Genomic DNA, 12,527 nt, shown 5'->3' with positions numbered 1-12,527 from the left:
CCTCGAACCATTCCAAGGTTGCAGCTATCGTCGCTGTCCCGCGTCACCTGCACACACAGACACATATATATATATATATATACGTTCCCTCGCACTGCGCTGACGCAGACGCACAGACAGAGAGAGGGAGAGTAAGTGAGGCGCCACATCAGCCCTATGCTTCTCTGCACGCATGTCCGGCACTCCTGCGGGGAGAGAGCGCCACAGCAGCAGAAGGAGCTGGCGGACTTCTCGACATGAAAGGAAGAAACTCAACGCGAGCGCCGACACGCGCACAGAAAAATCGGCTTCGAACAGGCGGCACGCGGCTGACAACCCGTGGCAACGGAGAACTCGGCCCCAATGCGCACGGATAAACTGTATAACACGTCAGCAGCCGAATATGCCTCTGGAACGGAAGGGCGGGAAAGGGGAGGGGACGGCTGCACTGCAAGTAAAACCCCTGAGAGACCCGCCTGTCACATGTAGACACGCTCATGAAGCAAACATTTCTGTTTCTTTGCCCTTGCACACGTCCTTTCTCACTGCCGCGCAGAGTGCACGCGATCGCCTCCGCTCGGTCACCGGCAGGTCTCGCGCGGCACGTCGCCGCTGCACGCGCCTCCTCTCCCCCCCTACATCGGGCGCCAGCTTCCCCTCAGCAGTACGTGGTGCGACGGCCGCGTGAGATTCGCGCCAGCCACGCTGACACCTCACCTGCCACGCACACCCGCACAAACGCGCTTACTGCCAGGGGCCGCGCAGACGTCGCGTCACGCCGACTCTAAGCGCCGCCACCGCCCGCAATGCAGCGCTCCCACATCCCGCAGGCGGCGGGCGTGACACCCCGAGCGCGCATAAGAAGTGGTTCGCCAAAGGAGAGGGGGACGGAGGGAGCGGCTGCAGCGGCCCGCCCACCGACGCGCAGAGAGAGGGGGGCAGGGTGCGACTGGGGCCCTGCGACACCACATGCGCGGAGGAGCGCCCGCCCCTCACCCCTTGCTGCAAAGGGAAAAGATGCGAGCGGAGAGGTGCAGCCCGCCAGCGCGCGCGGGAAGGGGAGTAGAGGTAAGAGGCAAAGCCCTTTCGTCACGGTTTTCCGAGACGGCACTGCTGTGCATCGTTCCTCGTCCAATGTCGAGATCGGCGTAGACGCGCATCACGCGCCCCGCACCCCGTAAGCAACTCCCTGTGGCGCACACTCTACGAAATGCGCCGATCGGTCTATTCAGTCACGTCGGACACAGATCACATTCCGTCCCTAACCTTTCCTGCATCGCCCGCGTTAGGGATGGTGCGGTGCTCAACTTCCTGAGACTGGCGCGAGTGTGCTTCTTTCCGTATGTAGCCGTGCCGGCGTTTCGCCTGTTTGCCGAGCGTTCCTCGACCCCTGTCAGTGCACCGCAAGGATGGCGGCACAGCCCACGGTGTCACAACCACACAGCTGCTGGACGGGCCTAGCCGCGACCAGTGAGACGCCGTGCCGGTGTCGTCGACTGACCCTCCTCTACCACCAACGGCGACAAGGGCAAAAAGAAAGGGCGCTGCGCCGTCACCGCGGTGCGCTCCTGCACATAGCTCTGCAGCCATTGCTGCTGCTCCTCGTAGACATAGTAAACTTGCAGCTCCTCCGTCACGCGGTCCACGTCGAAGAAGGCCTTTCGGTTCAGCTTCACTTGGAGGAGCGCGGCTTCTTCGCGGCGGACGTAGATGGAGGCACATCCCTTGCCGCGGGGAGCGGCACTGGCGCCCCCGTCGTAGTGGCACTCCACACGGTGGATCATGATGTCGGGGTGGGTGGCGTAGAAGAAGCGCACAAGACTCGCGGCGCAGTCCACTTCCTTGACTGCCTGCCCAATGAACAGCTTCGCGAATCGCCCCGGGGTGCGGCAGCGTAGGCAGCTCTCGCGGACAACACTGTGCTTGCTGCCACAGTTCTCGCAGGCCCATCGGCTGGAGGCTGCGAGACCAACCTTAGGAGAGGCCAACAGGTCCGCCTCGTAGGGGCAGTCGACCTTACTCAGGTCACAGCAATAGATGATTGGGAACATCTGCTGGTACTGGAGGAAGCGTTCCGTGATGTGAACAAAGTTATTTGAGCCGGTGCTGTATGCCATCTCCATCACATGAAGGCGCGTCCACATAAGGTAGCTGTGAAGTGGACGGGTCTCGCTCAGCATCGTGACCGCATCAGTACTGAAGGGGCCGTCCGTCACAGTCCCGCTGCGGCGGTGATGGCGGCGATGGGGGCGGCGGCGAGAGAGAGACGATGATGCAGCGGACGAGGTGGTGGTCGCCTCATCCGTGGAGGTGCCTATGAACGATTTAGAGAGACCGTCACTGAGCACAGTCTCCGAGTCAGTGCGGTGGTGTGTATGAGAAGCGGCGCTGTCCAGCTTTGTTGGGTCCGGTGGAGCCGCGTTGCGCGGCTTCACTAGTGATATCGGCTGCGCTTGCACAAGACGACCGCTAGAGCCCCAATCGAGGTGCTCCTCTTCCGCAAAGTCTTCCATCGCGGCGAAGGTGGCGAGCTGCAGCAACGCGCTTGGGTCACTGTTGGCTGTGATGATGCTGCTGAGCGCCGTAAACTGGTTGTTCATGGCGCCATCAGAAAGGACGCTGAGGAGGAGCGCCAGGCCAAACAGGAAGCGACTGCACTCGGGCAGCGCTGGCCTCCTCTTCTGAGGCTCCGACGTTAGGCGCAGCATGGTGCGAGGTGTGCAGACGGAGAGCGGGTTTTCGGAGCAGAGGAAAGGCGAGGATCGCTGGCGCGGCCGCGGAGAGAGAGAGAAGGGGGTGGGTGAGCGCAAAAAGAAGAGCTGATGCGCACAGCGGGGAGGAAGCGATGCCGCTGTGCACCACGAAACAATGGCGGGGGTGCAAAACCGCTTTGGGGTGCCTCTTGCCTCACCAGGCGGCTCCTGCACAGGCGGCAAAGCAAAGGAGAGAGAGGGGGGAGTGTGGCAGCGAAAGGTGATCTGCTGCACGAGGAGTGGCCTCGAATGGCGATGAAAAAAGGGGGGAGGGGAGGAGGGAATGAGTTGAGGAGAGGGGTGTGCACGCGAGTGGCAGTCGCAGTCCCCGGGCCTGCAGTCCACTGGTGCGGTTCAAGCGGCAGACGGAGATGCCGTGGATAGCCTGGCCGGTGGACGCATGATTGAGATAGGATGCGAAGAAGAGCGCGGGCGACGAGGCGCCGGAAGAAGAGCATGGCTTCTCCCCTCCCCGTGTCGCTGTACGCCAACAGTGAATCGCAGACCTCTCGCGCTTCCCCTTTTTTCGTTCCTTCATGTCTCGTCCGCCGCCCCACAGCGCCTCTTTCCTGAGGACGGAGAAGGGAGCTGTCGCCGGGTAGAGAGGGGGCAGCGATGTCTCTCGCAAAGGACCGCTCAGGGGTGGGGTGCTCGCGCGTGGTGCATACACTCGCCCCTCACCGCGCGCGCCGACCCGGTGTTGAGAGAGGAGGGTAAAAGGCGCAGCCCGTACTCTCCCCCTGGCTTTCTATTCCTGCGGGGGGAGGGGGGAGGCGGAGTTGGTGACCGGTGCCTGCCGCACTGTTCAGCACAATGGACCGCTTTCGTGTCCCCTCTGCGAGGGTGCACAGACGTGTTGGCGTACACATGAACATTCACAGAGAAGTCGAGGGAGGAGGAAAGAGAAGGGCGTGCGCTCATGAGCACGCAAGTTCCCATTGAATCGACGCCGACGACCCTCTTAGCAGCGAGGCTCACCTACATGAGCTAAGGCCGCTCCCTTTGCCTTTTCCCCAGCGCTAACCGTCAACTGGTGCGAAGCCTCTGAGCGCTGACGCGATGAATTCCCCCACATCGCTATCGAAGTGTGTGTGTGTGTGTGTCGGATGCACTCATCTCTATTGTGTATGTAACGCTCTCCCAAGGAGAATATATGCCAATGGCCATTCTTTGTGTGTCCACTCCACTCCGCTCCGCTCGGGCCCTCACGTCGAGGCCGCCAAGCTGCTTAGGACTTGGTACCACTCCCATGCACGACAAAAGTGGGTCGCGGCATTGATGGTCTGCGTCAATGGCTCACCGGCTGCAACGCCTTGCCATGCAGCTGCTCGCGCAGAAACTGATCGTAGTGGCTGCAGCAGTAGTCCATCCACACGCAGTTCGACTCCATGCAATCCAGCGCCGCCGCTATCGCAGGATTTCGCGCGCGCAGTGCGCTTCGCTCTGATGCAGGTGTGCAGCTCGAGGAGAAGGGCGAGACGGACTCGAAAAACGCTTCGGAGGGAGATGAGCCATTTAGGTGTGGGCACTCGGCAAACTCTGCGCGTTTGTACTGCTCCACGCTCGCGGTGCGGGGAGCGGTGTGCCCGGTCGAGTCCGCCTGCGCCAGCATCTTCAGCTGTGCAACAGTGTAGCCGTTTCCGCACGCCTCAGCCCCATAGCGAAGCAGCAGTTCGAGCGCGCGACGGTCCGCCGTCAGACGCCAAGTTGACAGCAAATGGGCCACGAAGAGCGAGTTGTGAAAGAGCCTCATAACGGCCGCTGACTCGATGAGCGGTACGGCGTGAAACACTTTGGCCATGAGCGGGAAGGCCGGCCGCTGGTCGAGCGTGAAAACAGCGGGAAGAACGAGCCGCAAGACGCTGCGCCGCTGCTTGGGGCTTAAATTTGTCAATTGTGGCACCGGCGCCGGCGCCCCACCCGCAAGCAGCAGCTCCTTGCGGTCCAGTCGCAGGAGCTCTACCGCGACAGCTGCGGCCGCCATCCAGTAATCAAGTCGGCCCTGAGCGACCAGGTGCGACAGCGCAATCGAGCCGGCTTGAATGTGCGTTAGGTCGTCGACGTTGAACTTGCTGGCACCTCGGGACGGGTAGCTTTGCACACGCGCGCTCTGCACTCCGGATCGCTCCCTCCCGCCACTCGCAGGGTCGCCGTGGGAAGTGGTGAGCAGATGACTGCCGTCGCTGCCACACTCGGTCGGCGAGAAAGACGAGTGCAGTCGCCCGGAGTGGGGCTGCGTGGGGGCAGCGTTTCCCCAAATCAATGATTTAGATGTATTCTGCTCCTTCGCAAGCGATGTGGTGATCGCCACAGAGCCGCATGAGTAGGAGTGCGCAGCGCCTCCGAGCAGCACCGCCTCGGCCGGCGTCGACGTTGTCGACAGAAGCTCGCCGCTACCTTGCATGGCAGGAATATCCGCAGAGAGCGGGGGTACGGTTCTCACACCTGAGTCAGAGGGCTGACCTATGCCACTCGGCATGCTCACAATGACATGCTCTGCGACGCTGCCGCTCACCGCGCTCCCGGCGGTGCTGGCGAGGGTGTTGGTTGTGTTGAGGGGCGAGTCGCCGGATGCCAGCAACGCCATCATCGACCGCTGCGCCATCTCCTCTGCCTCCACCATCACCGCCGGGCTGTCGCAGAGAGAGAGAAGTTGCAGAATGCGGAGCACGAGCTGGCGGGAGAGGTGGACGGTGCTCTGGAAGGACACCGTCTCCTCCTCGGCGAAGAACGACAGCGCGCAGCTCTGCCGCAGGGGTGCGTAGAGACCGCTCGCAAACACCTTCATCAGCGAGTGGCAGTCACGCCCCTGCACCAGCTGGACCAGTGTCGTGAGCGCGTTGGTGACAAGCTCCCACAAGAACGAGTTCATGGCGCTCGGCGTGCCGGTGAGGCGCAGCAGCCACTCCAAGAACAGAGTGCAGCGATCACCGGTGTCGCCGGGCTGGTGGCCGATCTGCGCCTTGGCATGATTAATAAAGTGCATCGTGATCATTACCCGGTCCGCCTCTGAAAAGGCGGCGACGTGCTCGAAGAGGCAGCGCCACGTCGTTGCGTCATAGTCGCACTGGAAGAAACCGCTGCCGCCCTGGTTGAAGTACCATGTGTCGCTCGTAGCCCCAAAGGGTGTCGACTCCGAGGGGATCTGCGGAGTAGGGGAGGAAGAGGCCACCGCCCGTGTGGCTGCTTCAGTCCCAGTACCAGTGTGACGAAAAGGCGTGAGAAGGCTACCTTCCGTGGCCAGTGGTGTAGACGCATATGCGGGGCAAGCAAAGTGGTGCTCTGTTTCCTCAAGGAAGATGAGATGCGCATTACTGCAGCCGCCTGGAGTCCACTGAATCGCTCGCAGCGGAATCGAGAAGGACGCGGTGACACGACGGAGCACAGTCTCCGGCGTCCACTCAAACGACGCACGGGCGGGAGCGGACAAGAGATCGATCACTGGTACGCTGGCCTTACTGCGCTGCTGCTGAAGGTACTCGACGAGGAGGCCGCATTGCTTGCTCGGGGGCATATACTGAGTGATCGTGTAGGACTCGCCTGGCCTATGATGAATGTAGAGATAGGGGTGGCTTATCACCTCCACCATGCGAAGGCAAGCATGAATCAATCTCACGTGTCGCAACTGCTCCTCGTCGCTGCGGTGCTCCTCCTCTGTGTCAACGATGCAGCTACCGAGGTCCTTGGCGTTGATCGCGCGGCCGGCGAAGCGCACCATCAGCAGATGCGTCGCACGCTTGAGCCACTCCACGCCGATGATGCTGAAGAGCATCCGCAGCACGCAAGCGCCTTTGCCATAGCTAATCGCGTCGAAGGAGTCGTAGATACGCCGCGGCGCCGAGTTGCAGCAGTCGACCGGGTGCGTCTCGCGCGGGTCTGCGTCGGCGAGCAGCGCGCTATTCATGATGTTGCACAGGAATTCATTCCACAGCCCCCATCCAGGGAACACGGCGTTCACGAAGAAGTATTCGAGGTAGCGGCACATGCCCTCCTTCAGCCACAGGCAGTTCCACCACTCGATGGAGACCCAGTCGCCAAACCATTGATGGCAAATCTCGTGACCGATGAGCCGCGCCACGCGCTGGCGGCGCTCCAGCGGCGTCGTCTCCGCCACTACGAGGTAATCCGTGAGGAGGTTGATCATGCCCCAGTTCTCCATGCCAAGCACGCCAAGCGTCTCCACCCCGACCACATCCAGTTTCGTCAGCGGCAGCCGCACATCGAAGAAATCTTCGAAAAAATCGACGGCTTTCGTGGCCAAGTCGAGCACAAAACTGCCGCTGCCGATCGCCTCGGTGTGAGGCAGCACCACACGACACAGCACACCTGAATTTCGCGAGCACTGCTCGAGAAGAGCAAAGCGACCGACGTGAAAGCCAACGATGCAGGTGTGAAGCAGTGGGGTGATGTGGAAGCGCACGCAATGCCATGGTGTCGCGGCAGGCGTCAACTGCGGCAATGTTGAAGCGCGCGCCCACAACGTCAGCTCCCCCCCGCGCGGGCTGTTTGCGTCCTCGCCGGTGCCCTGTCGCGCCTGCACAAGGTATGGCAGCTCCGGCAAGGTGATGTCCGCCTCGACTTCTGTGTTGGAGAGCACCGTGTGCGCCGCCGCGGCGATGACAGAGAGCTGAAAGGTCGCTTGAATCCCTGGCTCATCAAAGCAAGGGAAGAGCCGGCGCGCTCCAGTCGGCTCGAGGTGCGTGCTCAGCACGGTAGCGTCAGCCGAGTTGGAATGGAAGAGCCCCTCCATTTCCGTCGGTGATGTGATGAGCCCGTCAAAACGCTCGATGATAAGCACAAAGATTTCGCCCACGTCTCTGGGCAAAGGTGCGTCGAAGACGACCAGCAGCGTCTCACTGACCTCGCTCCTGTGCAGCCCTTGGCATTCCATATAGCTGCCGCCCTCTGTGCTGAACGGTCGACGGCGCGCGACCTCGTCGCTAAGGTGGTGACTCGGGTGAGCCGGCTGGGGACCACCTCCAACGGTACTGGAAGGTTCGGAGGGAATAAAGATGCGTATCGATGATACGTCGATGTGAAGATCAAGTGCGTGAAGGATGAGGTGGCGAATAGGAGAGGCAGACGTCTCCTCTACGCGCAACGTTATGTACGCCGAGCCGGCAAACGTGTGGCGGTGTGCGTCAGGCTGAAACTCAATGGCATAATGCTGCGGCCGTACCTGAGGCGGCATTCGGAATGTTGGTGATAGCAGTGCCTCAAGCACCGGCCGCGGTACAGGCGGCGGGGACGCAGAGAGGGAAAGGTCCGCCATTCGTGATGGTGCCACAAGAGGGGGAGAGCAATCTGCGACAGCGGCTGCCACGTGGGCGGCAGAGCTGCTCTTGAAAAGACAGAAGCAGCGCACGTGCTCAGATGTTCTCGACCCCCTGTGTGCGGCCCGATCTCGACATGCACCCTAAGCACCTCGACAAAAAGCAACGCAGCGATGCACGACAGGAAAGGGTAAAGGAATAGGGGCCTGAAGACGGCGGCGAGCAGCAGCAACGGAGGGGGGCTGTTGCAAGTGTAGACTGAAGATGCAAGCGCGCACCCGTCACAGCGACGATGGGAAAGATTGCGCCACTCAAGCTGTACGCGAGAGGAGAGGTGCGACTGCTATGACGTCCCGCAGCGACTCGTTCCGCGTCCCATCTAGAGAGTCCAGCGCAACCGCAGTGAGAGGAGCGCGACAAGATGAGCGAAAAACGCGCGGTGAGAGAAAGGCAGTCTGTCAACGGGGCTCAACTCAGCCCGTCGATGTCTACAACAAAGCGAAGAAGGGGAAGGGAGAGGGGAGCGGTGATAGAGGCGAGGATGCGATGCCGCCTCGTGCCGCCGACGTGATGCCGGTCGCGACCTGCTTGCAGCCTGAGGCGGCCAAAAAAAATGTGATCAGCCGAAAATCCGTTTTACGTGCAAGCGGTGCAATGGAGACGGCGGGCGAAATAAACGCGTTTCGTTCTCAGATACGCATGACTGAATAAAATCGCCCCACCGCTCCGGCAGCGTCCGCGTGCCCTCTCAATATGTCCGCGGGCGCGGGCGCTACTTGGGGGAGGGGGCACATCGGCACCGGAGGAGGAGAAGAGAGTGAAGCAGATAGCAGAGGGGAGAGGAAAGAGAGACGAGCAGCGACTACTAAAGGACTTGACAAAAACTGCTCTCCATAGAAATGCTTCGACAGCTGAGGAGTGCTGAGGGCAGGAGCTCAGCGGACACAGCATGTCCGCACATGTAGCCGCTGGTTTAGGAAGCGACTGCAGGACCAATGGGGGGAGGGGGTGGAGAGGGAGGCGGCGGAAGTCGGCGGTACTGACCAGCTGTGCTTCAGGGAGGCGCGCAATCGACTGCGCACGCAGCCGATAGAGAGAAAGAAGTGACGAGATGCAAAAAGAGGGCAGGCGCAACGTTGACAGTGCACAGTTCTCCCGTAGGCGTGATTTCTTTTTGTGCGGAGCTCAGTCGAGATGCGCACGCAGCCGTGGCGGCACCCACACAGACTACTTTCAGCGGTTTCTGCTAGCCTTCCCCCTCCCCCTCAACCCTCCCCACGCCCCATCCAGTGCAGAATTTGGCTGCAGCACCGCTCGGCGAGCGCGCTGCTTTGCGTCCCCTCTTCTTCCCGGTGTCCTCTCTCCCGTGCTCATCTGCGCTTCCTTCTTGAAGCAACGCAGCGGCGCAGCAGGTGCGGTATCCGCAGCGTCCTCGGAGGCCACAGCCATAGCAGTCAGCTCGGTGCCACGCAAAGCGTGAGGGAGGGTGAAGAGTTGCATACATGTCCCCCTACCGCTCACCAAACGAAAGGCTCACATCTGCGCAGAGCGCGCGCTGCTCTCCTCATCATGCAGCAAATTCTTTTCTTTGTGTGTGTGTGTGTGTGTGTGCGTGTTGGAAGCGAATTCGCGATCACCGCAGCCCAGCCAAAAGGAGTGCAAGGCTACGCTTCTTATAGTCGTACTTCGCCGCCAGCTCGCCGAGAGCCCGCAGCTCCACGACCGTCCGCACACTCGCAGACGCGCACTCAGGGCAGAAGAGGCTCGCGTGCGGATCGGACTTGCTATGTAACCACTGGGCCACCTCTATTCCACCCCTCGCGTCTGCTGCCCCGCTCTCACCACCCGAGGCAGACACAGCAGAGGTGAGCGACGATGTGATACTACACAGCGACCGATTCCGTGGGTGCCGCAAGAGACACTGTGCGCAGTATATGTGCCCGCATGGAACACAGGCAAGGGGCTGGCAATACAGCCTCAGGCATAGGGTGCAAGAGCACGTGCTCTCAGTGGCACTCTCAGCCAACTCGATGCGCTGCGCTGCAGCGTTCACACTACACCTGTATTCGGCAAAATCTTGACTAAGTCTCTCGAGTGCGGCATGCGCCTCCTGCACCGCCAAAGTGGCATCGGAGGCGCGAGCGACCGCCGCTAAACGCGCTTGTTCTTCTTCTCGCAGATTTTCCTGCAGCTGATCGGCGCACTCCCGCCATTTGTCGTCGCACCCGGCTGCCTCTGCGCGCACCTCTTCCAACCTGGAAGCCGCAGCAGCAAGAGATAGGGCGTGGTGAACCTGCGCCTTGTGCGCTCTCTCTCTTTCAACGAGTGCCGCCCAGTCCGCGGACGCGGATGCGCACAGCAGAGCGCGACTTGCGGCCTCATCCTGCGTCTGGTGCTCTGCACGCTCTAGCAGAACCGCAGCTATCACACGATGCTGCGTGGTGGCAGCCTGCTCGTCGCGAAGTTGGCGCGCCTCCTGCCTCCCGTGCAGGCGGCACAAAGCCGCACGCTCTTCTTGTTCTTGATACACACAGCGGCTACGGATGCGCAGCTGATTGAGCAGCAGGTGCAGCATGGCTCTGCTACAGGCGCTCAGCCGCTCTTGACACTCTTCCAGCATTGTCGTCCAACGCTGCTCGCAATCGCGCAACGCGTCGGATAAGGCAGACTGCCAGTGCGCCTCAACCGCCCGTACCTCCGCAGCGTTCTCGCACTTCAGTTGAATAAGAGCGTCCTCCATGGTTCTACTGAGCCGCTCCGCTGCAGCGCGACGGTCCTCAGCAGTCTGCATCTGAGCCGAGAGATCGCTTCGTGCTTGCGCCAACTGCATCGCATAGGTCCGCTGAATGACTTCGATCTGTCCTCGCCACTCCGCATGCATGGCCTGCACCTGCGTCTCATACAGGCTCTGGAGCTGTCTATGCTCTCCCAGAAGCGCCTCCTGCCACTGCTTGTCGAGCACCCATGATGTTTCCTTCACGAAAGACTCAACGGAGCGCTCGAAGTCGACGAGTCGGCCCTCTGCCGCGGCGCACCATTCCGAAACGCGACACGTGAGCAGAGCCGTCGTCGCCTCTCGCAACAAATGGGTGGCCGCCGCCGCTGATTCAGCCCTCTCCCTCAGCAGGCGCACCTCGTCAAAGGCTTGCTCAGCAGCAGCACGCGCCTGCAGCTCGCCGTAGAGAAGCTCACGACGGACTCTCCGCTCCTCCTCCTCCGTCGCAAGCAGTCGAAGGCAGAGTGTTTCCCTAACCGCACGCTGTCCTTCCTCTTGCTGGCGTTGACTTAGGACCTCTGCAAGCGCGCGTTGCAGATCCGCTGCATGCGCAGCCGCAGCATGATGGCGCACCGCCTCTGCTGTCTCGCAAAGGCACTGACGCACCAGCTCAAGTATGGTGGTCGCCGACGCCTTCCCTGGCTCCTCCAGCTGCCGCCACGTGTCAGCGGCAACTCCTCTCATCGAATGCGGCACCATCTGCGCGTGGTGATCTGCCAGGAGCTGTGCGACGCCTTTGCATAGCAGCTGCTGCTGCGCGCCTGCGTGCTGAGCACCTATGGCGGCACGCTCGATCACAGAAGACGTGTGAAGCTGTAAGAAGGCCGCCGCCTCCTCGTGTAAAACCTCGCGAAAGCCCTCTGCGTGTGACGCGATCAGCTGCATCACTAGTTTCTGAAGCTCACAAGACGACCTCGATGCCGCCAGCTGCTCTTCCAGCTGAGCGATTTTGCCCTGCTGCTCCCCCACGCTCTGTCCCATTTCGGCCAAAGCTCTCTCCCGCTGCCGCAGCGCGGCGTCGCTGCAGTCGGGCTTCGCTTGGAGCCGCGCCTTCTCGCCCAAGCGCAGGCGCTGAAGCTCGAGCTGCTCCGCGTAGTGCATGGAGCTGAGGCGCTCAAAGTTTCGCTGAATTGCATTCACGCTGTCTGTGCGCTGCGTCAGTTCCTCCTGCAGCTGCACGATGATGGCGAGCAGCTCTGCACGCGGAGTCTTATCCGTGATGACGTACGGCGCCGAAGACGAAGCTTTCTTCGGCCGCTGGGGCACGGCCACGTCAGATGAGTGCCTCGCCGCGCTCGAATGGGAGACAGAGGAGACGACAGGCGAAGAGGTTGCTGTGTCCTGCGGCGGGCGAATGACGGGCAGCGGAGGGCATGACCTTGAGTTCTCGATGATCCGGATGCCTCCAGCGGTGCCTGGATCAACGCCGCCGGTCCGCCGGGCCGCCATCATTCGATTAAAAAGGGTGCGCTTCGAGCTGGGAGGGGCATGGAGGGCCGGCTGCATTCTGCAATCTTCGTTGAGGCACTTCTTATCAGAATGGCAAGGCAGCCACGGGAGAGAGAGAGGAGGAGGTGGTGGGCGCCTCGCTGCCCCGCGGCTTCGCCAGAGGAATGCCGTGGCGAGAGAGCGAAGAGGAAAAGACAACAGCGGGGGAGATGGCGACAGCGTTGAGCGGAACGGGCCTTTGATAGGAGGGAGCGGGAGAGAGCGGGAGAGGGGGGTGGGGGGAGCCGAAGGGAACGC

General features: G+C 61.6%; 3 protein-coding genes across 3 annotated transcripts; all 3 read right to left on the bottom strand.

Annotated features, from left to right (window-relative positions):
* Nucleotides 1–1,436: 1,436 nt before the first annotated feature.
* On the bottom strand, nt 1,437–2,687 carry LSCM1_07902 (uncharacterized protein; the record flags this gene model as incomplete). Its single annotated transcript, XM_067325251.1, has 1 exon — nt 1,437–2,687. The coding sequence occupies one exon, from the start codon at nt 2,685–2,687 to the stop codon at nt 1,437–1,439; it is 1,251 nt and encodes a 416-aa protein (XP_067180464.1).
* Nucleotides 2,688–4,020: 1,333 nt separating this feature from the next.
* LSCM1_07901 (uncharacterized protein) lies at nt 4,021–8,004 on the bottom strand (the record flags this gene model as incomplete). The annotated part of the gene is made up of 1 exon (XM_067325250.1): nt 4,021–8,004. One exon carries the CDS (start codon nt 8,002–8,004, stop codon nt 4,021–4,023), a length of 3,984 nt encoding a protein of 1,327 aa, XP_067180463.1.
* A 1,634-nt stretch (nt 8,005–9,638) lies between these two features.
* On the bottom strand, nt 9,639–12,287 carry LSCM1_07900 (uncharacterized protein; the record flags this gene model as incomplete). The annotated part of the gene is made up of 1 exon (XM_067325249.1): nt 9,639–12,287. The coding sequence occupies one exon, from the start codon at nt 12,285–12,287 to the stop codon at nt 9,639–9,641; it is 2,649 nt and encodes an 882-aa protein (XP_067180462.1).
* Between the last annotated feature and the right edge of the window lie 240 nt (nt 12,288–12,527).

Source organism: Leishmania martiniquensis, chromosome 12 (assembly GCF_017916325.1).
Source record: "Leishmania martiniquensis isolate LSCM1 chromosome 12, whole genome shotgun sequence".
NCBI lineage: Eukaryota > Euglenozoa > Kinetoplastea > Trypanosomatida > Trypanosomatidae > Leishmania > Leishmania martiniquensis.
The sequence above is the reverse complement of the archived record's forward strand: the minus strand, read 5'-3'. Positions and strand labels throughout refer to the sequence as shown.